This window comes from Rosa chinensis, chromosome 7 (assembly GCF_002994745.2).
Source record: "Rosa chinensis cultivar Old Blush chromosome 7, RchiOBHm-V2, whole genome shotgun sequence".
Taxonomy (NCBI): Eukaryota; Viridiplantae; Streptophyta; class Magnoliopsida; order Rosales; family Rosaceae; genus Rosa; species Rosa chinensis.
In genome coordinates, this window is record NC_037094.1 from 50,748,580 (window position 1) to 50,776,156 (window position 27,577).

Below are 27,577 nucleotides of genomic sequence, written 5' to 3' on the forward strand. Positions count from 1 at the left end.
AGGATCAACAAATTCTTATGCCTTTATAACATGGGGAGCTAATGTACTTTTGATGTATAAGCTTCAATAGGCTTTGTTGAGGTTCAACAAATGCTTTCACCACTGACCACTGTTCCTTGACTGCAGGGATCCATTTCTTCAGGAGATAGGATGGCGAAGGTAAAAGGGAGGGAACTAAAGTTTAGTAGACAAAAACCATACTATCAACTTAAATTGAATTTGAAATTATGTAACCTAGCTTACAGTTTTAACTGCTTCCACATGGTATTCAGCCCACTCTCCAGCTTCAGCTTTTTTCTCTAGGGCATGACAATTAAAAACATGGAGCTAGTCAGCTAATAAGCAGAGATGATCTCCAGTCAGCATAAACTATTAAAAAAGCAAAGTCTTCAAATGACTATTCTGCAATTTATTGTAATTCCTTTTGAATCACCACCTCTCTACAGCAGGTTTTCCATGCTCATTCCAGTGTTTCTCTACAAAGGACTACAAGTTGATAATAAATTCAAACTTCTTGACAAAAGCTTATCTTTACAATTGTAATATGGATTTAAGTTTGCCTGACAATAGGCAAAATGAACAGCAAACCAATTTGATTTAGGGTTTTTGAACTGAAAATCTATATGGTCATTTTTTTAAAATTTGAAAATTCTTAATAACTTGAGCCTCTCACATTCAAAAAGTTGCATACTCAGTATCAGTTATGTCTACCTTTCTTTAAAAAAAATTTGACAACAGATTTCAAATTTGCCTCCATCTTAAAACCACATCGTTTCTTTTGAAGTGACCATTGTAACAAAAATGCAGAGAAATGAATTCATGGGAGACACATATAGGCGGACCATCGTAAAAAATTAACAGAACAATAAGTATATGGATGGATAGAAAAAGGCTGAAAGTGCAGAACAATTTGAAATTAACAGAACAATACATGAACTTGATTTACAGCTCAGTGAAATCTGCAACAAAATTCAAAAAAAAAGAAGAAGTGCAGAATCAAACCATACTCATTCCCACATTCTTCTTTCATGTACTTACTTCTCTTGGTCTTAGTATCTTAAGTAAAAATAGGCAGTTCTATTATGTACAGAATGGCACAGATTATTATCTCTGACTTGTTTGACTTGGTGTGTTCATGAACTTCTTTTAATTCAATCTATAATTCTGTATACAACCCTGGAATGATGTAGACTGTAGAATATAGAAAGCATATATGATGGAAAAAGCTTGCAGATAAAATCCCAACATTCTATATGACCATGCACAAAATCCTTGCTCACACAGGGTTTCAAGTGCTCCATTTAACTCAACCTAAATAGAAGGAAAAAATGTAGTTTGATTATACTTTCAATTCACCTGTTGACATATATATAGGCTTAATATACTTTCACCATACACTACTACAAAAAGTTAATCACACAACACCAATCACACAACGGAACAGATATCATATGTTGTGTGTTTAAGTAAACTCTATTGTACAACGGTATTAGTGATGTTCCGTTGTGTGAATATCAACAAAGTGATAACTTTTTTATCAGAACTACATTGCACAACGGAATTAAGTATTGTCCGTTGTCTGAGTTTTAAAAAACTTAGCAGCAGATTTTCGTTCACTCTGCAGTCTTGGTTGCCTCTTGAAACACTGAAATTTGGGCTATCACGTACAACGGTATAACTATTTCTGTTGTGTGATTGAAAAACTGAGCACAAAATTTTGAGGAAGTTTGTTTGAATGTCATCCACTAGGTATGCCAATTGCAAGTTGTAGAAATCAGACAACAGATTTAAGCTATTCTGTTGTGTGAAGTAGGAACATAGGCGGCAACATTTTGAGCCAATATATTGTAGGCGGCATGTTTCCCTCCATGTTTTCACATTTTGATTTTACGTAGTGCACTCATATGACAGTTTGTTAAGTTTCTGTTGTGGGAGTGACTTTGGTAAAATTTTAAGGTTTAATTGCCATACCACATCATGTCTAAAAGAAAAAAACAAAATAAAACAATACGTGCCTCTCGACCCTCTCTCTCGACATCTCGACCCTCAGAATAGCTTCTCGATCCTAATTCTCTTTTTCACTGTTCTTCTCTTCACTAACTCCACTCCTAATTGTCTCTCTACCTCTACTCCGATTTACTCTGTCACTGTGTTGCTTGACCTCCGATTTACTCTTATCCCTGAAACCCTAATTCACCAATTAGGGCTCGCTCTTCATCTTTGATTGAAATTGATCTCGTTGGTAGGACGACATCAACGAGAGAAAAAGAGACATAAGCCATAAACACGATGCACTACATGGAGGTGAACACCACTGGTGCCACCGACAAGCTCAATGAGGTCGACATCGAGTCCGGCGAGGTCTTGTACCCCGGCCCCTCAGTAAAGGCGTGAACCAGCAAGATCTATGGCATCTTATCCGCTCAGCTTCTCCTCACCACCGCTATCTGCTTCGTCACCGTTCTCTACACTTCTGTCAAGGTTTGGTTTGGACAATTAAAGTTGTGATTTTTAGGATTGGGTTTTTGATTATGAGGGAGATAAGGCTCTGGGTTTGGAGCAGTTTTGAAATTAGGTTGTTTCTGGTTTTGGGTCGGTTGATTGTGGTTTAAATTTGGGTTCTTTGTGATTTGGTCTGTAGGATGAGATGGAAATGGCAAAGGCTAGTGAAGAAGTTGTGGTGGAGAATTCTAATACATGTGAAGAATGTGGTGCTGGTTTCAAGAAACCTGAATATCTCAAGCAGCATATGCAAAGCCATTCTCTTGAGGTATTGTGTTTGTTGGATTTTGTTTGTCTATATAGATTTCATAAGAATTGCTTGATCTTATGAGTTGGGTGTAACTCTTTTGTAGAGAGACACAGCTCATTATATATTTGGTTGTATGAGAATTGCGGAAGGAAAAGTATCTGATTGCCTGATTGGCAGTGAATTTAGTGGCATCTTGTATAAGAGTCTGATGATCCTGCTGATGTTTGATTTCAAAACAGCTGAGATTTTTGTGCTTTTTTGGTTTAAGTTTTTGTAAGTTTTTCATCTATTGAAGATAGAGTTTTTGCAGGAATCAACATGTTTAAGAACTATACCGTTTGGATCACGTGAAGCATTGGATCCCACCAAATCCCACCAAAGAACTCCATTATGATTCTTTCGGGTGACCTTGTCCAAGTTGTTACAAAGGTATGCAATTCATGGAATTCCTTGGATCTGCTTCTCACATTGATTTGAGCTCACTACCCTCAATGGCTAGTAAGTCTCAGTCTCTCTCTCTCTTTCTCAAAATGAATTTCTAGCTTCTGTTTTTGAGAGAAACTGAAATTTGATTGATTGGTTAATCTGGAATGTGTTGTAGTCATAGGTACAGCATCAAGGGACGTGTTTATCCAGCGATCCTCTCCGTCAAGAATAACAAAGTTACCGGAAAGGCAAGCTCTCTCTGATCAGTTATCACAAAATTTTGATATAATGGTCATGTTTATGTGTATAAAGTTTGCATTTTTATGGAAGCAGATTCTTTTTCCTTCTAGCTTAGGTCATTAGTTAGTTATGGATGTGATTAGGGAGTTGAAATTGCAGTCAGGTTACTAGCCTCTTCTGTTAACTAGTGCATGTCTAGGAACCAAAATTGTGTACACCAACTCGTGTCCAGTTCATGTGCTACTACTGCCTTATTGCTTATTATGTGGTAAATAGAAAATTTATTATTGCTTTGGTTTCAACTCTTCTTATTTAGTAAGGGACCTGTTTTATTAGCAGTTACTGCCTTAAAGTTGCGTATTAGCTTGATTATTTTGGTTGCTGCACGCATGCATTTGCTGTTTATATGAGAAAAACAATATGCCCGATTCCTCCAACAATTACATGTATTGATGTAAATAGGACAACATTTGCTTTTAATCAAATCAAATATACAAGGCTCCTCCTTCAGTAAGTTATTTCACATTAATAAAAACTCTTAAAAGTATGGGATATGTTTTGAGATAACTTTTGGAATCAGAAGTTTGTCTTTCCTTGTTCAAATTTTACTGCAGCTATGGTTCTTGCATCGAGTATTGAATATTAGTCATGCCTGGTTCATATTTAATGCACATAGGCAGGGTAGACATCTTGGGTTCCATTTTTCTTGTTACGAAGTGGAACTTTTGCGCATCCTTTGTTTTATGCGTAGTTGAATCTTCCAAGATTTTGATAATTTTCATGTTGAGCAAAATCTCTTCAAATATTTTCTTTGTTTTGATCTTTACTGATTGCAAACTTTGTTGTTTTTCCAATAATTTCTGTACTTGAATGGATAAAAAACATTGCTGATGCTTTAATGTTATAGGTAGGAGATATTGAAGGTGATGCCCCATCAGCTGAGCAATTGCAAATGTCATCTTCTGATGCATTGCAAGATATGATTAGTGGTGAGGAGCTCTCTTTTATATGGGTCAGCTCAAAACAATGCAGAATCAGCTCAGTTTGTTCACTTTTCGAAGAATGCATTTCCTGTTTATGTTTTAATCTGCTTGATTTGTTCCATACGGGGAATTTTTAATGAAAAAACAGTGAGAGGATCTCTGCCATTGCAGAACGAGATATTGTAAACAGAAAGAGCATTTAAATTTGAATTGAATGCATACGTGCTTTTATGTTCTTTTTATTACATATTTAGCAGTTAAATATGTTATGATTTGGTCTTTGTGTTATGATTCGTCGCTTATTATATATATATATATATATATATATATATTTTTTTTTTTTGGGTACATGCAGAGGTCTTTCTCATTTGCTGTCAGGGATTCTTTGGTTAACGTTGGTCCTTTGAAGGACTTCTCCAATGGGCTAAGGATAAATGCAGATGCAAGTGCTTCTAGAATTGCTAAACAGAGCAATTATGAACTGGTAGCTGATGCACTTACTCCCCCCTTGTTATATACAAGTTTTCCTTGATATGAATAATGGGCTATATGCTTAATCTTAACCGGTTTCGGTAGGCTCCTTCTGGAAATGATTACAATGCCTGCTTCCTTATTTCCTTAATCAGGCAACATTTAGGCCATTTTGGAATTTACTTATCTTTATCTGTTTTTTGTAAATTGGGAAATTTGACATTATGAATGTTGGTATTGTTTTATAAATAGATAACTGTAAATTTTTTTTTTTTTTTTTGGGATAAATTTTAGGTGTGCTGTTCAGGTCATGGAAAGAATGGTTCGCTCTATGTTCTTCATCAGTCAATTCGTCCAGAAATGAGTACTGAGGTCGATGGTAGTTTATTTTGGTTGTATATCTTGCTACTTTAGTTAATATCCATTTACAGTAAGAGTTGATCAAATGAAAATGACCATACATTTTGTTTTTGGATTTAACGGGTTACACTAACAGGTTGCAAGGGAATTTGGACCGTTTATGCACGTGGTCATAATGCTGAGTCTTCCGATGATGAGTATCATGCCTTTTTAATTATAAGTCTGGAGGCTTGTATAATGGTCAGTCATCTTCTCTTTTATGATACATTAAACTTGACATGTTCTTTAATTTGTAGGTCGATAAATTTTTGTTGTTCAATTGCATAATGATTAATGAATCATTCAAATGTGCAAACATTTTTAAAATGATAATTATAAGTCACTTGTAAATCCTATTTATATTTTAGAGAAATAAGGTCTTTGGGTTAGGGTGTTAGAGAGGGCTCTCTAGTAGATGTTGTATGAGTAGTATAGATGACCAGATTAATAAAGTACAACCACAGACTGCTCCACTGACATATATATAAACATAATTAGAGTTTGGTATGTAATCACTGACATATTAATCAAGCCTATTGATAAGATCAAGTGTGAACTATATATACAGAATCACTGATTTTGTGCATGTGTATCTCAGAGAGGATGCAAAAGCATTAAAAATGAGGTTTTCAGGTGTCTAGGATCATGTTGGTATTGTAATGGATCATCTACCAAAAGTTACAAACTAGACCTAACTTTCTTTGTTTGTGCTTCAGCCATTTTCTTTTTTTATGCAGAAATATAATGCTGACCCAGCAGCAAAGGCAGCTGCTGCAACTATCCTTGGCATCCAAGTTGGGTGTGGATTCAGGTCTAACATTCCATGTAGGAGATGAATCTTTAGTAGCAAGTATAAGAGAACTTTAGCAGCAAATATTTTTCTCTTGCGACGATTTGATTGTATCATCTTTTGCTATCTTTCAATGTAATTAGTTAGAATGCAGCAGTCATCAAGCTAGCTAGAATGCTTTCTATTTTGGTTTTATGGTATGAATGGATACATGAATGCTACCTCTTTTGGTACATTAAATGGTTGAATTAGAGTATTTCGATGCCTAAATCTTATAGTGCATTATTTGTGTGCAAATATTTCAGGTAAAGAACCGAAAATAATCAGACAACAATCAATTACATTATGTTGTAGGAATACGTATATATTGTTAATCACACAACAAATCAATTTTAATCACACAATGATATTTATAAAATTCCGTTGTCTCATTAATACTCACACAACGGAAAAAATAGGTATCAGTTGTCTAATGTAAAATCACACAACGGTCCCTATAAAATTTTGTTGTCTCATCAGTACTCACACAACAGTTGCCATATTTTTCTGTTGTGTGAGAAGTTAACCAACAACAGTGTTTACTTACTTTTGTTGTCTGACCACCATCGCAACAACAATTGAATGTGCCGCATCTAATTTCTGGCATTGGCATCCGCAGAATCGGTGCAACTGTTATAACAGACGCGTTGTGTCTATAATATTCACACAACGGTGTTTCACCGTTGTGTGAATGTGCTCATCACACAACACCGAGATAGACGACAGACATGGTCTAAATCACACAACAGATTTCCACCGTTGTGTGATGCATTTTTTGTAGTAGTGATAAGTTTGTCATCAGTAGTGTTTTGATTTGGCAAAGCCTTTTAGTAATAATGCTAAACAACCTACAGGTTCTTATTCCATATAATAAACTAACAATTACGAAACAGAAACAATATGCACTATAAAATCTGAAACATCATAAAGCAATTGTACTACAGGACTGTTTAAATTTTAAGATATTAAGAAGATCAAGTGTGCTTATTATGGCATGCAGAGCTGAATATGAGCATGCCTTCTGAGGACTTACCATCAAATAACAAATTGATGACAGTAACATGTGTAGCTAATTCATAGCATGACTTTTCAAGGGAGCATCACATCCACTGCAAAACTAATTGGGTGATCTGATCTCCCAAAACGTGACACATGAGGGTATAAAGTATGAGTATGTGATGCATATTGTCAACTTCAACTTTACCTGAAAAAAAAAAAAAATTGTCAACTTCAACTTTACCTGAATCGGTTCTTTCTCAGAAGGCTCTGTAGTTCAAAGAGTATCCAAATTGTAGGAAGCTCTAGCATTTTCTTCAAGAGTGAACTATCACCTTCCCTGAAAAGTGATGATGACTATTATAAACCCAAAAACCCACAAAAAGAAAATCTATCGTCCCACATCAATGAGGGGCTTGATCACTGTGAACATTGTAATATATCAAAGATTTTAAAGTAGTTTCAAAAATTTACAATAGGAAGTATAAAAATAGAATTCATTATCTCTGCCCCCTCAAATACCATGGATCCGGTGAATTTATATTGTTATCGCTTTCTCATTTGTTATAATTATAATATGCAATCAGATTGTTTGTGCCTACACTTGAAATAGTCAAATGAATTTTCAATCAGTCTAATCTGTTGATATCATTTACAAATATGATATAAATCTAATATGAGTAAACCATGTATCAAAATCTTGTGTGTGCAACACTTTTCATATAACAAAATTTTTTTTTTAAGAGAAATCTTAATTAAATTTGGAAACAAAAAGAAAACAATCCAAACACTGCACTAATTAACTTAGTCCTTATACGTTAAGGACAGTGAGTCCTTAATCCAGACTAAGAGAAAAGAAGGGGTGTGACTCCCATTGCATCCTGTATATAAAGCTCTATCATTTATCTCATACTTCAATTGCACTAATCTGAAAACAGCTCAAGAAATTTGGGGATTTTTCTTGAAGTTGAGGAATTCATCAAATGACCACTAATGGAGGACGTACTTGTACAGAATAGCTTCCAAGCTGCTCTCCATTAAAAATGCCAAATTCTTTGGCAAACATGAGAATTTTGGTTACTGGATGAGCTGGGTTCATTGACTCTCACCTAATTCTTAATTTTACAATACCCTAAACATTGGTTGAGACACTTTATACAGAGAGAGAGAGAGAGAGAGAGAGAGAGAGAGAGAATACAATGTAATTGATCGAGATACTTGAGATATATATACATATGGAGGAAATAAGGATGTAGAACATTTACCTTTGCAGCTATCAGATATATTAAAGGATCAAGCTTTTACTCTATCACACAATTACCTGCAAACAAAAATGGAAGGAGATAGTGAACTTAAGTGTGAGCCAGGTATGTAAATGGAGGATGATATATTCCTCTGGTTTCTTTTTTTTTTTATGCGAGTGGTAGTTAAAGTTGCACTCCAACAGGTGGTATTTGTGAAGCAACAATGTTGTGAAGAATTCTTTGATTTGTTTAAAGCTCAATGTCTACCCTCAGGGTTCAGAAAAAGAAAAATTGAAAAACAGAAAAGTCTGCAATTCCAGCCTAATAGTCAAAATAGTGGAGAGCAATTATGACTCTCGCATATGGATCAACTGATAATTTAATTGGAAAACCAATATATAAGGACCACTTTTATTCACTTGAACAGCTGAACTTACAAATACAAAAACATATACGACTTCCACCAAATCGTTTGTTGAAAGGCAAACAACAAAAACAAAAGAAATCATAAACTGGACCATGGAGGCACACATGACATGCATATTAACCACAAAAAATAGGTTCTTCACTAAGACTTGATCCATGCCATGCAACACAAAGTTAAACTAAGATCGATGCATCTAACTATACGTCCTGCCAGTCCCATACCCAGGGCATAAATCACACTACATTGTATATGTTCAAAGAAAAGCACCAAACAACCTATAACACCCCAAAGCCAGAAAGTAAAATTTGCAGAATCGAAATATCGGTAAAAGCATTAGACATACGATAATATCCAAAAGAAAATAAGTTTAAATGAAATCAATGCTAATCCCAAGTCTGTGTGACAAAAATGTCATTTACAAAGGAGTCGTGATGAACTAAAATGTGAGTGTCATTATTTCCATTCATTCATAATGAAATGTGCGAGCTAGGCATTTCATCAAACACCTTATGTGCAATTTTTAAGGTCCTGGATGAACCTCTAGCTTGTCTAACCCTTTCAGCGGGGGCAATCATTAAGTTCAGATTCTAACATAACGTTGTGCCTAAAAGAATGGGAAAATACTCTCATAGAGTTTGAGTGGCTAATTTTCTACTCTTTGTGCATGCAGACTTGGTTTTCTTCATCACCATGCTGGCACGCTCTGTAGGCATATTAATCAGAGTCCAGGGTTAATTGAAAGTTGAAAGCATTTGACGGTAATGTTGAAGCCCAGAAATCTCGGACTTGGACAAACGGGAGATAACATTGAGGACGGTGTTTCTCACTAAATCTTGCTACTATGCATCCTCTTCCCTTAAACAACTTCAAAGCTACTGAAAGCATCATCCATCTTGCTAGAAGAATTATGCAAAGCAAGAACTTACAATTATTATACACCATATGTGTTTTGAGTGTTCATATTTCATAGACTGGAAAGTCCACATTGTTGAATCCAATCGCACCCGGTTAGTAAAATTATTTCAAACCCAAGTTAATCTATCGATCGACAGCGGAAACAAATTTCATCAAACTCATTCATATCACACACAAACCCAATTCAGAACAACACAATCAGTAACAATTGGTATCCCTAATCGTCCTAAAATACAAAATCAATGGTGGAAAAGAGCAAGAAGCCAATTGATCGAGACGAGCAAAAATAAAGTAAATACCCACTTAAAATCAAGAAGATCGCCACGTCCAGAAAAGCCTGTGCTTTGTCTTTCTTCGAGGAAGCTCAAGTACCTTGTGCTCAGATGATCAGACGCGAATTCACGTGGGTTAGGGGCGAAGCAAACCTCTCTCACTCTAGGCGGTCGTTCGGTGGAGAAAAGACAAGAAGACACACGCCCAAACAACTTGGCGCCATATAAATCGTACAGGTGGGCTGTGCAATTCTTTCAAACACATAAGGGTAAAATCGTCACTACACTATTCATAAGGTTGAATCTTTTATCTTTAGAAGAGAGAATTTCCAGTAACAAAAAAAGAAAAGTTCCCTTCAAAAGGAAAAAAAACACAAAGGTTCGTTTCATGCCCACATTTTGAAGGCTATGATCAGGACATATTAAAAGGTTATTTAAAAAAAAAAAAAGAACTAGTTTGAGCCGTCAACTCTCTCTCTAAAAACATAGGGTTAGGGTTTCGGTTTCAGTGCTTCTCCTTGTCAACGAGATGTCTTCTGTTGATGCAATGGCTGCTAGACTAGCCTCCTCTCTTGCTATCGTTGAAGGCAAGAGGCAGATTGATTTGCGACCTAAGCAGGGTAAGGGTTTGCGACAGGTAAATATATTCTTGGTGGGCAAGCTCCTCACCGCTCGGGATTTCAAGGTCAAATCTTTCATGGGGATGTTTCGCAACGCCTAGAGGATTAATAGTTCGTTTCAGGTGGAGGAAGCAGAAGGGCAGAGGGTGTTATTCACGTTGTCGGATCCGTCTGATCGAGTTCGAATATGGCGGGGTGCCCTATAGGGGTATAATCACGCGCCGGTGGCTCTAGCTTTGTATGATGGTATCATGCCGGTGGAGAAAGTGCCCTTAGCCATGGCATCATATTGGATAACTCTTCAGGGAATACCACTAGCGTTTCGATCTGAACGTGTCATGACTATGATCGGCTACACGCTGGGGGATTTTCAGGAAATTGATAAGAATGTTAAGAAGACTGGGAAACTCCTGATTAGGGTTGAGATACCTTTGCATAAACCATTGCCTTTCAAGCGGTGGTACTTGGTGGAAGATGCGGTCGAGTTTCGCTGCCAATTCCATTATGACAAGCTTTTCGGAAGATGCTCTGTATGTGGATTAGTCACACATGTGGGTTTGCCATGCTCCGGACCGGCGTTGGATGAAGACGATGATGAAGCCGAGAGAATTGTTTTGGGGTCCCAGAACACTGTGTCGGAGATGAGTGGTGGGGGCCCGTCGGGAGTTTGGGCGGGGTCAACATCGGGGCATGCTAGTGGTAGTGGGCTCAATACTGGTGTAAGAGCTAGGGTTACCACCCCGTGTCCACCATTGATATTTCGGACTCCAGATCCTGGTCCGAGTGGGGAACCATGTTTGAATGTTTTGTTTCCAAAGCAGAAGCGACATGTTGTGGTGCGTGAACTTCAGGGGACAGCGGAAACTCCAGAACGCATCACTGGCAAGCGTCGAGCCAGAGAAGAAAGCCTGACTATCTCCCCTAAGAAACTGAAATTGAGCTTGGCGGTAGGTAAGAGAAATCTCATTCTTGATTCTGAAAACCTTGGATTGGACCCTATACAGGAGGCGACTCATTCTGGGAGTATGAAGCGGAAGAGAGGAAGACCTTCTGGTAGTAGAAATAAGTCGTCGTCTGATGGCAAGCAGCAGACCTCAAAACATGGTGAGGGTAAGGCAAAGAATAAGTCCCCAACGAAGAAACAATCTGTGGGGAAACACTCCAACCCGAAAGGGAAGGAGTTGGCTCCTTTTTAGTTTCTGTTACTTGGGGTAAAGCTTATGTGAGAGTATATGGACTTCTATGAGTCTTCTATGACGTTTCTAGTTTCTTGCTTGTACCACAATTGTGTGATTGGCAAGGAAGGGCTAGTTGAATGATTTCCTTTCCGTAGAGGGTGAGGTTTATACATTCTTAGATAGGCTTGCTTAAAAGCAAGCGTCCCAGAGATTTTAATGATCTACTCTAGCTTAGATAGTTTAGTTCGGATTTTCTTGTCGAGTTTTGCTTTTGTAAGTTATGGTAGACTCTAGCCTATTAGCTGTTGATCTAATGAATTCAACTTCTATTTCAAAAAAAAATATATTAAAAGGTTATTTTTAATTAAAATGTGTTATTTTGAATTAAATACATGTTACTTATTCAAATGAAGTCAGACATCGTCATGTTCATATGATAAAACTTTATTGTTCATGAAAAACTAAATGAATAATAATCGTACTCTTACATTGAATAGTTTTTTGTGGGCAAATTGTTATACCCAATAGATATATAATTAGAATTAGATGAGTTGGTGTAAAAATCTGTCGTTGAATTCAATAACAATAAGATATAATATCAAATTCAAATTAACATCCGGTCAGAGAACATCGATCTTGAATCTTATTTTAACTTGGTAATTAGAAATACAAGCAGAGAGGGGCAACGTCCGGATAGGTCACCTCCTTCCTTCACTTAGTTGGTCGCAGCTATTTGTTTATTACTGCGTATACACACCAGGACACTCATGCTTCTACACATACAAATACACGTACACAAATAACACGTATAGAATCTAAGATACGTACAGCAGTTAAGCTCATGCATGAAGTCATGAACTAGAAGCTGGTTTAGTTACTTTGGTTTATACCCTTGTTTTAGGGTATAGGTGACAAGTTCATCGAGCTCGGTCTCAAGAGAGATGAAGCCATCCTTGTCGGCATCGGCACGCCTTTGTCCTCGCCAAGCTCTGTAGTCAGGACAAAACGCCCCGAGTTTAGCAAACGCAGCCTTCACCTCATGCCAGGACAGCTTGCCGTCTCCGTTCAGGTCAAAGCTCTTGAAAATAGTTATGATCTGCTGCTCAGTGTACGGAACATCAGGATGTTTATACCCATCACCATTTGCACTTCCCACCTTTTTTTCTTGCGGAGGCATATATGCAGGAAAATTTAGAGCTTGTTGGGTGAGAAATGAGTTGCACTACTATGAATCTGCGTATGATGAATCAGTGGGTTGATCAAAACATCTATATATAGGGCTCTGGGCTGGTCCTTGCATATATTCGAATTCAAGGAGCCAGTCAGGTGTTTCACAAGCTAAATATACAGTGGCACGATTAAAAATAGATTGATATTGTGCATATAAATTGTAACTGAAGTTTGTGGTCGAGTTTTTTTTTTATATATTTTTTATATTTTATATCCGATTTCTAGTCTAGTTTAATAAAACTTAAGACTATTAATTAGGATATTGGACTTGAATAAATAGATTTCTACATGCTTAACATTTTCCCATGATCATATGTAGCGAGCTTTAGCATTCAACATTCATATTGATAAGTTTCTTGCGTGCACACGAAGCTTAGAATGTACTTAGGCGCGCAAGTGAATAAGAGATCGATGCTTGTATTACTTGGTCGAAAGGGTTCGTTAATTATGATCTTTTCCACAATAGTAAAATGCTTCATCTGCCAATGCCGTTACTCTAAATGACTGATTGTTGAAGGTATAGCTGGATCAGTAATCTAATTATCAGAAGGCTGAAAAAGGAGTAGTATAGTTCATGTTCTCTTTTTTTTTTTGTTTTTTTTTAACTCTATTACCGGCTAGCTATCAAGTACAGATGAACTGATAATCAGTTTTAGACTTTTACCGCATGCTTCTTCAGAATCAGTCACCCTAATGGGAGATTCTATCATACACGACGAAAGAGCTACGACATATATATTTTTGGACCATTTAGATCAGCTATTGAAAGCAGATCTCTAAGAGTACTGGAAGAACATGATGTACGTACTTAAGTGGTAGAGATCTCCTAACTAATATCTTGAATTGTTGGATCGTATCAGGACCCCTCATGTGACCTGGGATAGCTTTAAGTCAGAAAGGCATCTTGTGGATTCTAGTCGCTTGCCCTAGCTCTTGTGCATCCACAATTATTCAAATGTCTGGAATAACTAGAATCAAAATCGAATGGCTTGAGACTATCATTCCTCATCTTTTGGGTGGGTGCGACATGCACATGGATTTAAATTTTTGTGGTGCTTGGGATTGAAGTATTGAACTATATGTGAATGGAATATCTAGTGTCCCCTGCACCATGGTAGATTCTTTCGGATAAGAACTAAACGAAAGTATCTGTGCAAACACATCAGTATAAAGCTTTTAGAATTTTGAAGACGATATCAACTCTTGAAGCTTCATTTGAATGCAAGTTGTTCATTTCCAAAAGGGTCCCAGCTTAGGTAAAGTTGATATTCTTGAAACATACAAGCAGTAACCAACATCGTGTGGCACATGCACTAAAGGCCGGTGGATCTATTATTCCATATAAGTAAAAGCAAAGGAATATGGGAAATTCTATGATACCTGGATGTTTACCATACACTCATTTACAGATTTAACAACAATTTTGTTGTCATTGTGGTAAATAGAGTTATTTTTATGGTAATTTTAGTTCTATTAGAGGTAATTACTCCACCTATGATATTTTTACAAGTTTATGAACAAATTGTTGTCGATGTGGTAACTTTGTTCAATTATATGTAAATTTGTAAAACAAATGTGATAACTTTGTTGTCAATGTTGTAAATTTAGTTCAACTAAACTTTAATTTTGGTTCAATTATTTTGGTTCAATTAGATGTAAATGAGTGTATGGTAAACATTCAAGCTAGAGTACTGTAGAAAACCCCAAGGAATATTATACCATTGAAAAAAATGGGAGAGAATAAATTGTCTAGATATATGATATATCTAACATCGAATAAAAGTTATTTATCTTTCTTATTTTGGTTTGACAAACAGTATTAAAGTTAAGACCAAGGTACATACGGCCATACGTACAAGACTATCCACAGAGCTGGCTTAGATGCTGTGCAAAGTGTGCAATGGAACAGGGCCCCATTTATAATTCTCAGTGCTTATATATATGTGTGAAAGGGCCTTGATTGCATGAATGTTTCATAGTTCAATTGGCACTGAACTTCAATCTTCAACTCAATATATGAAACATTTTCGATTCACGTTGCATATCATTCTTTTTTTTTTTTTTTTGGGTGCCCTTTTCCTTCCTCTATTTCTTTTTATATAGCTACTACATTTATCCCTTATTATTCTTTCATTTATTTTTGTACTACCCAAAAATTATATTTATCTTCCTTTTCCTTCATCCTTTTTCCTTGTTTTTTTTGTTGATAATACATTTATCCTTGATCATTCTTTCATTTATAAAGTATTAATTGTATTGTATTTATCTTCATTAATAATTTAGTTGTAAATTTGCTTGTTTTAATGGAATTTTGTTTACAAGTTTTAGTCCTCTTTCTCTCTGTTTTTTATTTTTTGTTAATACTAGAGTTCGTGCGTCTGCAGTGCAGTGATTAGTCTGGCAAATCTGGGATACACTACATGATGGGTGTGTGTGTGTGGTTACTATTGACGTCTTCCCCCTCAATAAAAAAAAAGATATATAAGAGGCTCAAAACAAAACAAACACTAAAAAAAAAAAAAATTAATTGTATTATATTTGTTTGTATATAACAAAAAAAAAATTAATAATATATTTATGTAAGACCAAAAAAAGAAGACCGTATTCTCAATCTCACATAGGGTCTGTAAAACTTTTGAGACGGCTCTATTTACGGACTGCATGCCCCAATCTCTGTGTATGTAGGCTCTCTTATTTAGGCTCACCAAAATGTGCTTAGTATATGTGGCAGCAGCTTACAGCTTACAGCTTACTTGTTAGAAATAAATGAGGTTTTTGAGTAAAAGAAATTGCCACATCAACTGCTAAACAGAATTTAAGGACCAAAATTGATTAGTGTAGCAATATACTTGCCGGAAAATTGCAGGAACTAGAAGAAATGAAAACCTTGACAGCACTTACTAGGCAGAAAGTTGGGCATTACAGCACTGTTATATTTGATTAGCCTTTTAAGTTGCAATATTGCATGACAGAGGCCCTTGCCTATATGTAATACTGAATTCAACAGAAGTTATGCTTGTTCTAGCTTTGACTTAACTTGCTTCCTATCTTTTCAATGACTTCAGGAAAGAGTCCTCACAGCTGAAAATCAGAGGCTAAATGAGAAGGTAAACCCTTTTTTTCTATTATCATCATCATTCATCTAGTTCTTATTGTAACATTGTACGTTTATGGTATTTGTGATTACTGGCTTACCACGTGTGAACAAGGGGTATGTGCCTTTCCTCAATTTAATTACCATTAAAATGAAGTCATTTCTAAGTTAAGCATTTCTACAAATAATAGACATTTCAAAACATGATTAATTTCTTTTGTATAGTGTGAGGCTATGCAACCAAGGCAACCAGTAAGTGAGCAGAGAGAAAACTTAGCCTGCACTGAAAGTAGTCCAAGTTCAGGTGTTGACACTGAATTGTTCGTTGGACTGTCAGAAAGAAGATCGAAGCACTAGCTTCCCCCTTGTCAGAGATCTTCTCGTGTTAATAATCTATCTAAGCCATGGCAGATCAGCAGAAACATAAAATACTTTAATTGATAACTAGTTGCCGATTTTTTTGCGTATGTTCTGTATTACATTCTTGCTCCACTGATTTATGGAGCTTTGCAAGGAATTAATAAGATTATGGAATATAGTCTTCTTAAATTAACTGTGATTAAATATGATTTGTAATTTTGTATGACTAGAAAAACCATTGCATGCGCTACTATTTCAACATGTATATCTCAAGTTCTGTTGAAATTTTAATGTGCTTATATACGCTTGGATGAAATAGTTAGGACTTGGGACCATATATCTTTGGGATCACGTTGTTCTTTTAAAGTGTATTTTTCCGAGCAAGAAGTTTTTGGATTGTGAAAATTTTCTAATAAAGTATGTTATGTTGTAAATTGTACTTACTATTTTTGAAGGTTCAGGCCATCTCCAGTTGTGGGGGGCTAAATTTTAGCCCTCCATAATCACTATTTATATGAATAGTAAGGGCTATAATTTCTACAATCTCCAACCCTTAGGGCTATAATTTTAAATGCCATGTTATTTTATAGTTTTTCATTATGTATTTCTAATATATATATATATATATATATATATATATATTTTATAACTATGTTACTATTTCCACTCATATAATTATTTTTTTGATAAAATGTTATTAATTTTTTAGATATGATTTTATCGTGCCACGTGTCACTTTGTAAGTAATTATTCAGATTCTTGATTTGATTTGTTTGTGTGTTTATCCCGATGTCATCTTGTCAAAATTTTCAGATTGGATTTTACGTGCCACGTGTCAAGATATAATTTATTTTCGAGATTTTCGACTATCCAAAAAAAAAAAATTCCAACGACTAGTGCATAGCTGACATCAGCCATTAATCTCACTATCTCAGCCATGAAAATACATCAGATTGGGTTTTCGGCTTTCACGCGGTCCCCACACAAAGCAAGCCCAAAGGCTATACAAAGGGCTATATATGCCCCAGCCCATGGCCCTTTTACCTCCTTCAAACACTTTTTTGTAATGGCATAGCCCCCAATTGGAGATGGAAAACCTTATTTTTTGGGTTATATCAAGTCCTTAGCCCCCCATTGGAGATGGTCTCACGTAAGTACTCATTAGTTATGTTTTTATTATGTAAATCATATTTCTGTATAAAAAAGTCTAAGAGAATGAATCACAGACTTCTACTTCCCTCATGTCTCTATTCTCTATTCTCTAGTTCATAGCAAGTAATCACAAACAAAATAGGGTTCATGTTTAATGGTGATTGTTCATATAATCAAGGCTTGATAAACATGAATATAAAATAAGATTTTGAAAAACCTACTTGGTTGTAGAATTAACATAATGATGGGTGGTTGAACGATAATTTGCCTCTTCTAGTTGGTAATCCATAATCAGAGCTGGCTTAGATGCCGTGCAACGTGTGCAATGGAACAGGGCCCCAAAATTATGGGGCCCTATATAATTTTTAGTGCTTATATATCGGTGCGAAAGGGCCTTGATTGCATGAATGTTTCGTAGTTCAATTGGCACTGAACTTCGATCTTCAACTCAATGATACAGTATCGATTCATGTTGCATATCATTCAATTTTTTTTTTTTTTTGGGTCCCCTTTTCCTTCCTCTATTTTTTTTATAGATACTACATTTATCCCTTATTCTTCTTTCATTTATTTTTGTACTACCCAAAAAATTATATTTATCTTCCTTTTCCTTCGTCCTTTTTTCTTGTTTTTTTTGTTGGTAATACATTTATCCTTGATCATTCTTTCATTTATTATGTTTTTTGGGTAGTATTGTATTGTATTGTATTTATCTTCGTTAATAATTCAGTCGTAGTTTAGCTTGTTTTAATGAAATTTTTGTTTACCAGTTTTAGTCCTCTTTCTCTCTGTTTTTTGTTTTTAAAGAAGTGGAAAAGTAATAAAAAATATATAAGAGGGCTCAAAACAACACAAACACTAAAAAAAATTAAAAAAATTAATTGTATTATATTTATTTGTATATAACAAATTTTTTTAATAATATATTTATGTAAGACCGGGAAAAAGAAAGTCGTATTCTCAATCTCGCACAGAGCCTCTAAACCTTTTGAGACGGCTCTGAGTGTCCACCAAAGAATGTACAATTGTTTCAGTATGTAGGACCTCTATCCGGCTCCAGTTTCTCTCTTGTTGTTAGATAAGTAGTTGTCTTCTTAAGGGCCATCGGCAATGATCCTACTAGCAAAACGAGCAACTCACACAGATTTAAATCTGTGTGAAATACTACTATTTCACACGGATGCCAGTATGTAAAAGGTTGTACCTATAGTGAAAGCACGGAATGTTTTTCAGTTGCCTTCGAAGGGAGCGCTAATGCTCAACTCACACTGTTTTGGGAGTCCGTGTGAACCATTTCCGCGGGTCCCACTATATATCCACATTCATTATTAATATTTAAAATATTTTTGGATTCACAATCTGTGTCAAATGCCTCCACATTTTACACAGAAATACTTTTATGTGTGAAAAGAGAAATATCATTAAAAAAAAAATTTGCTGCCAAAAAAAAAAATGATTCACATACAATAGCCAAAATTCCACAACAGCAGAACTTGAAATTTAGACTTCTAATTGTAACATAAATTAACTTTATACAAGGATATTGTGCATATAAATTGTAACTGAAGTTTGTGGTCGAGTTTTTTTTTTTATATATATATATTTTATATCCGATTTGTAGTCTAGTTTACTAAAACTTAATATTATTAACTAGGATATTGGACGTGAATAAATAGATTTCCACATGCTTAACATTTTCCCATGATCATATGTAGCTAGCTTTAGCGTTCAACATTCATATTGATAAGTTTCTTGCGTGCACACGAAGCTTGGAATGTACTTAGGCGCGCAAGTGAATAAGAGATCGATGCTTGTATTACTTGGTCGAAAGGGTTCGTTAATTATGAGCTTTTCCACAATAGTAAAATGCTTCATCTGCCAATGCCGTTACTCTAAATGACTGATTGAAAGCAACAAACTAGGTACAGCTGGATCCGTAATCTAATTATCAGGAGGCTGAAAAGGGAGTAGTATAGTTCATCTTCTCTTTTTTTTGGTTTTATTTTAACTCTATTACCGGCTAGCTATTGAGTACAGATGAGCTGATAATCAGTTTTAGACATTTATCGATCGCATGCTTCTTCGAGATTAGTCACCCTAATGGGAGATTCTATCATACACAATAGAGCTACGACATATATATATACATATATATATATATATATATCATATTACATCAGCTATTGAAAGCAGATCTCTAAGAGGGAGAGTTCTGAAATACGCAGGCTGTAACTTACAGCCATTGACTTCTTTAGTTTTCATGTTGGCACCGCTTCAATTACTTGCATCAAAACTCGCTGCAGCCTCTTGGAATAAGTTGAAAGTGGCTTTAACATATGCACGGAGAGTTGTGGAATACGCAGGCTGTAACTTACGGCCACTGGGGGAGGTTGACGTGGCGCGAGGAGAGCCACTCATTGGATCAATGTAGGGGTTGAACGTAATTTCACAGTTGACGGTGCCGTTAGAGTAAAATGTTTTACAGCCCTTCTCGTCAGGAGAGGCCTCAGAGGCTGAGACCCAAAATCACTTCTCTTTCCGCCAAGAAGCAGCAGAAGCTCGAAGGGCGAAGTTTATCTCCAGCGGCTCTTACGAGATGGAGGAGAGAGGAAACCCAGAGCGAGAGGAAAGGGAATAAAGGGTTGTTGCTTTTAATGGAGCCCCGTTTCATTATAGCCTTTGCAGAAGCGATATCAAGATTCAAGAGTCAAGGTAGGTGTTTCATTATAGCCATTGCAGAAACCGTACCAATATCGGGGGTTGAGGAAATGCTCTCCGGTTAGCGTCTCATCCCGTCCTATCTCCCGTCATCTTGGCCGGTAAGTGGTTTTTAAAATTTCAAATATTTTTTGTATCTCATACTGGTAGGGGACGGTTATTGAGTTTGGGCTCTAATTGAAACTTAAAAGACATCGGATTGAACTGGTATATAGTAATCAACCAGGTTTCTATGAGTGGAGTATATTAATTTTTGATGTATTTGCTTTTTGGGGGTTCCTTTTGCCTTTACTTTGGTACCCAGTTACGATTTTCATGCCAACTTCACTTTTGTTTTTGGTTTCAACTAAATTTATGCTTTATGTATTTGTTTTTGTTTTCAACTGGTGGTCTTTCCCATCATTGCAGGTTACTTTAGATTAAAGCATTGTTTCCTTTCATAATGTTGTGATAGTTTTGTCCTTTTGTATTTATGTGTTTTGTAACTTCATTTTAACTAATGTTATGGCTTATGGGAGCTGGCACTCCCGGCAGGAGTAGAATCAATTGTAATTGAAATGTATTAGAGTATGTGATTGAAATTGTTTATCCTTGATAAGTTGTATGCTCGGCAAGAGACTATGCATTCTAATGTTTATCTGTTGGGTAGGAGTCTTTGGAGGGAATTGTTTGTGCTTGCAGTGGAATCAAAGTCTGGGAATAAGGAGTGATTGATACAGACATTTAACTAATCCGCTTATAGTAAAGTCTTCTTTAGTTCGATCAAGGCGTGTAAAAGAGGGTTTTCTCTACATGCCTTGATCGAGCTAAAGAAGACTTTGGTATAGGTTGTAGTAGTGTGATTTATGTTTGTTATCATTTACTAAAGTATGATTTTTTTCTAATGCAGGTTCTGTTGTGTGTCTTGGACTATTTGGTTTTGGTCAAAGACTCAAAGTAGTTTTGTGATATTGAAAATAGGTGAGAACGTTATTGTATTTGTCATTTTTGTAGATCAATTGTAATCGTTAAGTAATTTTTGATTTCTTTTGATTGACTGATAGTATTAGGTAGGAACATGACTTGTATGGTCTTCAAAGTTTGTTACCATAAATCGGTATTTAGCTTTCTGTCAATTTTTTAGTTGAAGTTAGAATTTTTAACAATCTGATATAATGGTTTGAGTTTGATAATGAAATTGTTTTAGTTGTCTTTATTGAATTTTACCCTTTGATAAAATGAATGCAGCAATAATCATAGCAGTAATCGAATTGAGATTGAACTCTCAAATGTTCTTATTCTTTGTCTGAATAATTTCTCTTTTCTTCTTTATTATATATTCTTTGAAAAAATATTTATATGATCCTTTTAAATAGATAGGTTGTTGTGTTTAGATTCATTAACTGTAGGTTATTTTGGAGTGAAACAAAGCCGGCTAAGCCCTCAACACAGTTAATAGAACTATGTTTTGAAGTTGGAGAAAACTTCAGCAAGCTTCAAGTTTAACAGTGATGCAATCAACGTCATCAAAGTAATTGAGAGTCATAATTAGGATCTAAATCAACAAGGTCCGATCTTTGATAACATCTAATTAACAGCAACCAAAAAGGCCATACATAGTAAAGATTCAGTATTTTATAAAGAAACTCACGTACTGTAGCTAGAAAATTTTAAACCAAAAATGGGTAGTTAGCAGTGGTAAAAGTTACTGAACACTTTTTGTCAGTAATTGATCTAATCATGTTGAACTCTGAGAGACGCCTTCCGATCTTTCTGTACTTCAACAATTCGAGAAATTTACTTTTACAGCATAAACCTTTCATTTAGGGTGATATGGGTATGTATTTGAAATTTGCATTGCAGTTCTCTACATGCCTTTCAAAATGAAAGAATATGTGCTCTTCCCAGTTCAGCTAACCCTAGAATTCCATTCCTTTGTTCCCTCCATGCCTTTCTTCAACCTTGCTATCTCATATATTAGACGTTGTATTATATACAGTCCGCATAATCTGAAGGATTGAATCCACTGTTAGTATTTCAAAGCTTTACTAACAAGTGTCTTTGACTGAAAGGCCATCGAGGACATCACTTTCCAGATCAACCTGAAGCTCTTTAAACATAGCCATAACCTGAATCATTACATTATCATAAAATGTTAGTATCTTATAAAGCTTCCAGATAGAGCAGCAAATAGATTAGTTTAACTGCATTTAAGTTTGGTCATATGAATAAGTTTGTTTTTCCTTCCCTTGAATCGTAATCTGATGTTCCTTCATGATTTACATAGTGAATAAGCATGAGAATATATGCCTGAAGAAATATGTGTTTACCTTTTTCACACTCACAGCCTACATCAGTAAACAACATTTTGTCTGTTTGTGAGAATGCAATTAACTGTTGTTTTAATGGAATGGCTTAACAGAGTTGAGATTTTGTAGATAAGGTATTGACTTGAAATGACTCTAAAGTTTTGGTATTTTTTGTACTTTTCCCTTACATGGTCCATGCTTAGTTTTGGGCCCATTTCATTTTTCCTTTGATCTGTGTAGCTTTAACAATGTTGTAGCTCCCTTTTTATCATCAATTGTACTGTTAACTATTGTGTGATATACCTTATGCAAACCCCATCTTGATGAGCCCACACCCATAAAATTTATAATGCTGCAACATGTTCTGTCCATTTGTTGTTGGTATATTATTGCTGTAAATTATTTCTGATATTGTAGCAGCAAATTATACTGTTATTATTGATTTGAAATTGAAATGCAAGGCAATGTAGGTTAATATGGAGAACAATGAAGGAGGTGTATGCTACACTGACCATCTGTACCACAGCTCATTCCCATCGGACGAAGAAGTATCTGATGATGATGGGTTATTACAAATTGGTGAAGATGAGGAAGGGTTCTTTTGTGATGGAGGAGAGAAAGGGCTTGGTCATACATCAGAAATTGGTAATGATAAATGTCATTTGATGGATATGGAGACATTAGATGGAACGAATATCGGTGGGTGTGTAGACTTAAATGGCAAGGATTACAGTAATTTGAATATGGATGATATGAAGGATGTTGTGTTCAGCAGCGTATGTGAAGCTGAAAAGTTCTATCATTTATACTCTCGTGTTATTGGATTCAGCACAAGGAAGGACAGGAAGGTTAGAGCATATCGTTCTGAATTTGTCATAAGAAGGGAGTGGGTATGTTCGAAACAGGGCAAAGCAACGATTAACGCCAAGAAACAGGGACTGAAAGAAAAGGGGAAGACTCTGATCCAAGCTGAGAAAAAGAAGATGAAGAGGAATCAATGTCCAAGGGGTAAGAGATATAGCCGAGTTGGATGCATGGCTGGATTTGGAATTCGATACTGCAAGGAAAGGAAGAAGTATTTTGTATCAAAGTTCATAACCAATCACAATCATGATGTTGCTGTTTCAGAAGAGGTTCAATTCCTTCGTTCTCACCGAGGAGTGACTGACAGCGTCATTGCCCAGGTTGAGGCTCTACAGAAAGCACAAGTGCACATAAGCCGGATATATGAAAATTTTGGTTCCATGTTAGTTTTTTCTCATTCACAGAATCACAGTTGGGTTATCAATGAAAAAGTTTCCAAGTTTAGTTGCAGTATAGCACCTAGGTTTTTGATCAGCAATGCTGACACTGATATTTTGTTACTTAGCGATGGGACCTCTAGGGTGGAGTGGTTGTATCCAATGGTTTCGAACCTAACAGTTCGAACTCTTTGGGAGAGCATTACTTTGTTTTAGTAACTTCAATACTTGATTTTTATGTATTGGTTTTATCATTTAAGAGGAGTGACTTCTTTAAATGTGACCTATTTAGACAAGCTGAGGAGATCTCACCAAAACCCCCAAAATGCTTTGTTTGTGATAAAAGCCTTCAATTCCAGATCATTTACATGCACCAACATTATAGTAAGAAGGCCCCTCACGAAGGTTTATGGAATCTGATATTTTTCGTTGGTATTAATCTTTTGATAGAATCACCTTACACTAGATACAGATGCGTATCACTATAGATAGAAACCTGTTTTACTTTAGATATAAACGTGTTTCTCTAGATACAAACCCGTTGCAGTAGTAGTGATACTCTTAATCCCTTATGTTAGAACTCTATGTTGGTGGTCAATATGCAGTAGTAGCTAGTCATTAAGCCTCTGTCTCAAAATCACAACACAGCAAGAACCCCCAACACCGAGGTTCTCCAGGAATGCAAAATCCCCGAAGTGGCATGTTTTTTAATGGGGCGCTCCCTCATAATGTCTTGTATGGTTCTGGGTAACCACACATGCATGGACCAAGTTGGTTCAATCCAAGGTAGATCAAGACTTTGATTTGTTCTTCCGTTCATTGTTTTCGATCAATGAGTTCTTTGATTAAGCTCATTCAAATGAGATTGTTGATGCTTGTTGTTAACCTAATGACTCTGTGTAATGGATCAGAATGCATTTCTAATTGGAAACATTTCATAGTGCTAGTGCCTAGTTAACTGTAATTGCATGTTGACACTGCACCAGCAAGAAAGAGTTTGGGACTATATCAGTCAGATGAGTTTCTGGGATGATGGTTAATGATCATTTGCTTTGCACTAGTCTTCAACCTATTTCATAACATAATTGTAGCGGTAATGCATGCTTTCTGGACTAGCTTTTCATTTGAATGTTTTCATATTCTGTAGACCTGCATAGTTTACTGCATTCCTTATCTTGAAGTCAACAAAAACATGTGTTGAATCTAGTATGGAGTCATTTAGAATAAGATAAACTTAACAGAATTTGTTCCCGTTATGCTATATTGGCATTCTGCTGCAGAATCTGTTCAAGATTTCAACAGCAGATACGCTAAGGCACTACGACTTCTTAGCTGATGATTTAAGGCACAAATGAAGCACTAGCAGTTCTCCATAACACAAGCTAGTGCCATAATTCTGAATCAGATTCTACCTGTTATATACAGCCGAAAAGGCAAATGGATACAACACGATACCTATATATGAGAAAATAGTACACAAGTATTCCATTTATACAAAGAACCTTCAATCCAAGCACAATATGGGTCATTAGAAACTAATATTATGTTGAACTCCAGCCCAGGAACTTCAGTGCAAAGCTACAAGCAAAGAACATATGGCTAATGTGACATGAGATATGTAACATACCATCTACATCAATTTGAAAAAGTATGTAACTCCTCAGCTGCATCTTCCCCAATATAGTATTCGTTCAACCCATGCTATCTCGCTATTATGTAACTCCTCAGCTGCAAATGAGAAATACTTGTTTAAATTGTCAATCAGTGTTACCTAAAGTTGCCTATTAACCAACAATCAAAGAGGGTCCTATCTATCTCTCATTAGGCGACATATGTTGACGGTGATATACAACCAAATACCTCTTACACTAGTCTTCTTGATTAATTTGTATACTAATAATGCCCTTATTTATGGATCAGAAGTATAGTAGAAATCTCTCAAATCCATCAAATATTCAAATGGTTTGAAAAACAGTAGTCTTCTCATAACGTAGCTCTTGACCATTGAATGTTAATAGAATATTAATGAGAAAATAAGCATGGAGCTGGACCAAAGTCACACACAACATATATCATTGCTCTCTCTCCACCCCACAGTTTTTCTCTCTCAAATTGAGAAGCGAGAAGCTAATCGAAATGGGTGTGCTAGATTATCTGCAAGACAATTTAACAATAAGCTCCAATCCCAAAAAGAAATGCAAGGCAATGCAGGCATCATCCAAACCTCTCAATAAACAACTTACCTTCGAAGCGGAGAAAGACAGAGGTAGCTACTACACTAGAAGAGAAGAACCTCTATCTGCAATCAATCAAAATAGTGGACACCCAAAACCTAATCAAACTAATCAATCCCCACTCTTCTTAGGAATACCCATCTTCTTTTCTGTCAGTTCCCCTTGCATATATTTAAACATAAAGAAAGACGGCAAATTTTAGTTTAACTGCCGTAAACCCGAAACAAATTACAGAAGCATTTTAATTCTGTATTAATAAAATGCATATACGTCCCAAATTCAGTCAATCTAATGCTTTTATATCAATTCCAGATATTCATCTCCACCACAAAATTACAAATTTAATTAATCTCAATATCCCAACAGAAAACATTCACAACTCAAAAGCTTGGAATTCTTACCATGTACCATTTCTGCCCAGACATTTCCCTTTTAATGACCTGCTGCTTCCTGCAGCCCTCCTTAGTTCCTCATAACCCCTTGCTTCATGGTTACATAGATCGAAGCATCGGATGAGTTGAACCCGGCTGGGGGGAAAGCTGTTGTGCTCAGCGGACCTGCAAATTCTTCAAAATAGACAAAGACAGTGAAGCATTTTACCCAGAAACCAAGGCCACCTCAGAGGAGGGTCAGGAGCTTCTTAGGTCAAGTACCTAAACCGCTCCGGCATAGTTCTCTCCCACCTACTTTGCTCCTCAGCTTCATCAACGCCATCCTCTTTTGCATTCACAAAACCCTTAACTTCCTTTCAAACAAAAACCCAATTGCTTTCCCGGAAAACCCACGAATTGGTTTGTGTTCAAAGATTGGATTTTGGTTAAAGAGCGGAAAATGATGGGATAATGTTGGGGGTTTGGAGGGGGAAGGATGGGATAATGTTGTGGTTGCTGATACCTCCTCGGCTGTAAAACTTGTTTACCCTAACGGCACCGTTAACCGCGAAATGACCTTCAGCCCCACTTTGAATTATTCAGTGGCTCTCCTCGCGCCACGTCGCCCCTCACAATGGCTGTAAGTTACAGCCAGCGCATTCCAGCCTCCTCCTCCCACTGCACTTTCAACACATCTTTGACAAATAGTGTCAATTTGTCTTGTGTACTTAAATAGAGTTTCAAATTGTCATTTTGTCATTCCACGTACCACTAGGCTTTCAACCTTCTTTTTTAGTTTGTTGTTCTGCATCTTGACCTGTGGCCCTCAGAAACACACAACTGTTGTCCTTTGGTATTAAGCTTTGGACAGGTTCTTTTCTGAACATAACTTGTATTTGATCTTAACAGAACAGTTTGACGTGCAGGTGTAAATAATAGCAGTAGTTATCAAAACCTCAAAGGCCTCTCGAAGTTTTTTCTTTGGTGAGCTTCTTCTTGAAGTGTTAGTTCTGATGTTAACTTGTTTGTGGGCATTAAGTTTATAGCCTGCTGCAGAATTGGATTCATTTTGACAACTTCTCTCCCTGGCTATGCAGGTGGCCGGAGACAAGATCGACGACTATAGTTTAGCCAAGT

At 36.2% G+C, this 27,577-nt stretch overlaps 1 protein-coding gene and 3 long non-coding RNA genes across 8 annotated transcripts; 2 read left to right on the top strand and 2 right to left on the bottom strand.

Moving 5' to 3' along the window:
• Positions 1 to 10,050, bottom strand: LOC112175547. Its single transcript, XR_005803706.1, has 6 exons — positions 9,392 to 10,050; positions 8,362 to 8,417; positions 7,341 to 7,436; positions 7,134 to 7,230; positions 244 to 299; positions 1 to 136 (listed from the first exon to the last, which is right to left on the bottom strand). It is a non-coding gene; the product is annotated as an uncharacterized LOC112175547 (long non-coding RNA).
• Positions 4,324 to 6,331, top strand: LOC112175546. 3 transcript variants are annotated; one of them, XR_005803704.1, is made up of 5 exons: positions 4,324 to 4,407; positions 4,757 to 4,885; positions 5,167 to 5,244; positions 5,369 to 5,472; positions 6,009 to 6,331. It is a non-coding gene; the product is annotated as an uncharacterized LOC112175546 (long non-coding RNA). The 3 variants fall into 3 exon arrangements; XR_005803703.1 differs by having other exon boundaries at positions 4,757 to 5,244; XR_005803705.1 differs by having other exon boundaries at positions 4,338 to 4,407; positions 4,780 to 5,244.
• Positions 10,051 to 20,081: 10,031 nt separating the features above from the next.
• LOC112175817 lies at positions 20,082 to 24,113 on the top strand. Of its 2 annotated transcripts, none has more exons than XM_040512246.1 (3): positions 20,082 to 20,407; positions 21,196 to 21,266; positions 23,056 to 24,113. In XM_040512246.1, the coding sequence occupies exon 3, from the start codon at positions 23,071 to 23,073 to the stop codon at positions 24,049 to 24,051; it is 981 nt and encodes a 326-aa protein (XP_040368180.1). In that variant the 5' UTR covers positions 20,082 to 20,407; positions 21,196 to 21,266; positions 23,056 to 23,070; the 3' UTR covers positions 24,052 to 24,113. The 2 variants fall into 2 exon arrangements, with proteins under 2 accessions (XP_040368180.1, XP_024169330.1); XM_024313562.2 differs by having other exon boundaries at positions 23,065 to 24,113.
• Positions 24,114 to 25,229: 1,116 nt separating this feature from the next.
• On the bottom strand, positions 25,230 to 27,044 carry LOC121050390. 2 transcript variants are annotated; one of them, XR_005802817.1, is made up of 2 exons: positions 26,471 to 27,044; positions 25,230 to 25,563 (listed from the first exon to the last, which is right to left on the bottom strand). It is a non-coding gene; the product is annotated as an uncharacterized LOC121050390 (long non-coding RNA). The 2 variants fall into 2 exon arrangements; XR_005802818.1 differs by having other exon boundaries at positions 25,230 to 25,989.
• Between the last annotated feature and the right edge of the window lie 533 nt (positions 27,045 to 27,577).

Bases quoted from the DNA above. Each gene is read 5' to 3' on its own strand.
- LOC112175817 (XM_040512246.1), top strand. From the start codon at position 23,071: ATGGAGAACAATGAAGGAGGTGTATGCTACACTGACCATCTGTACCAC.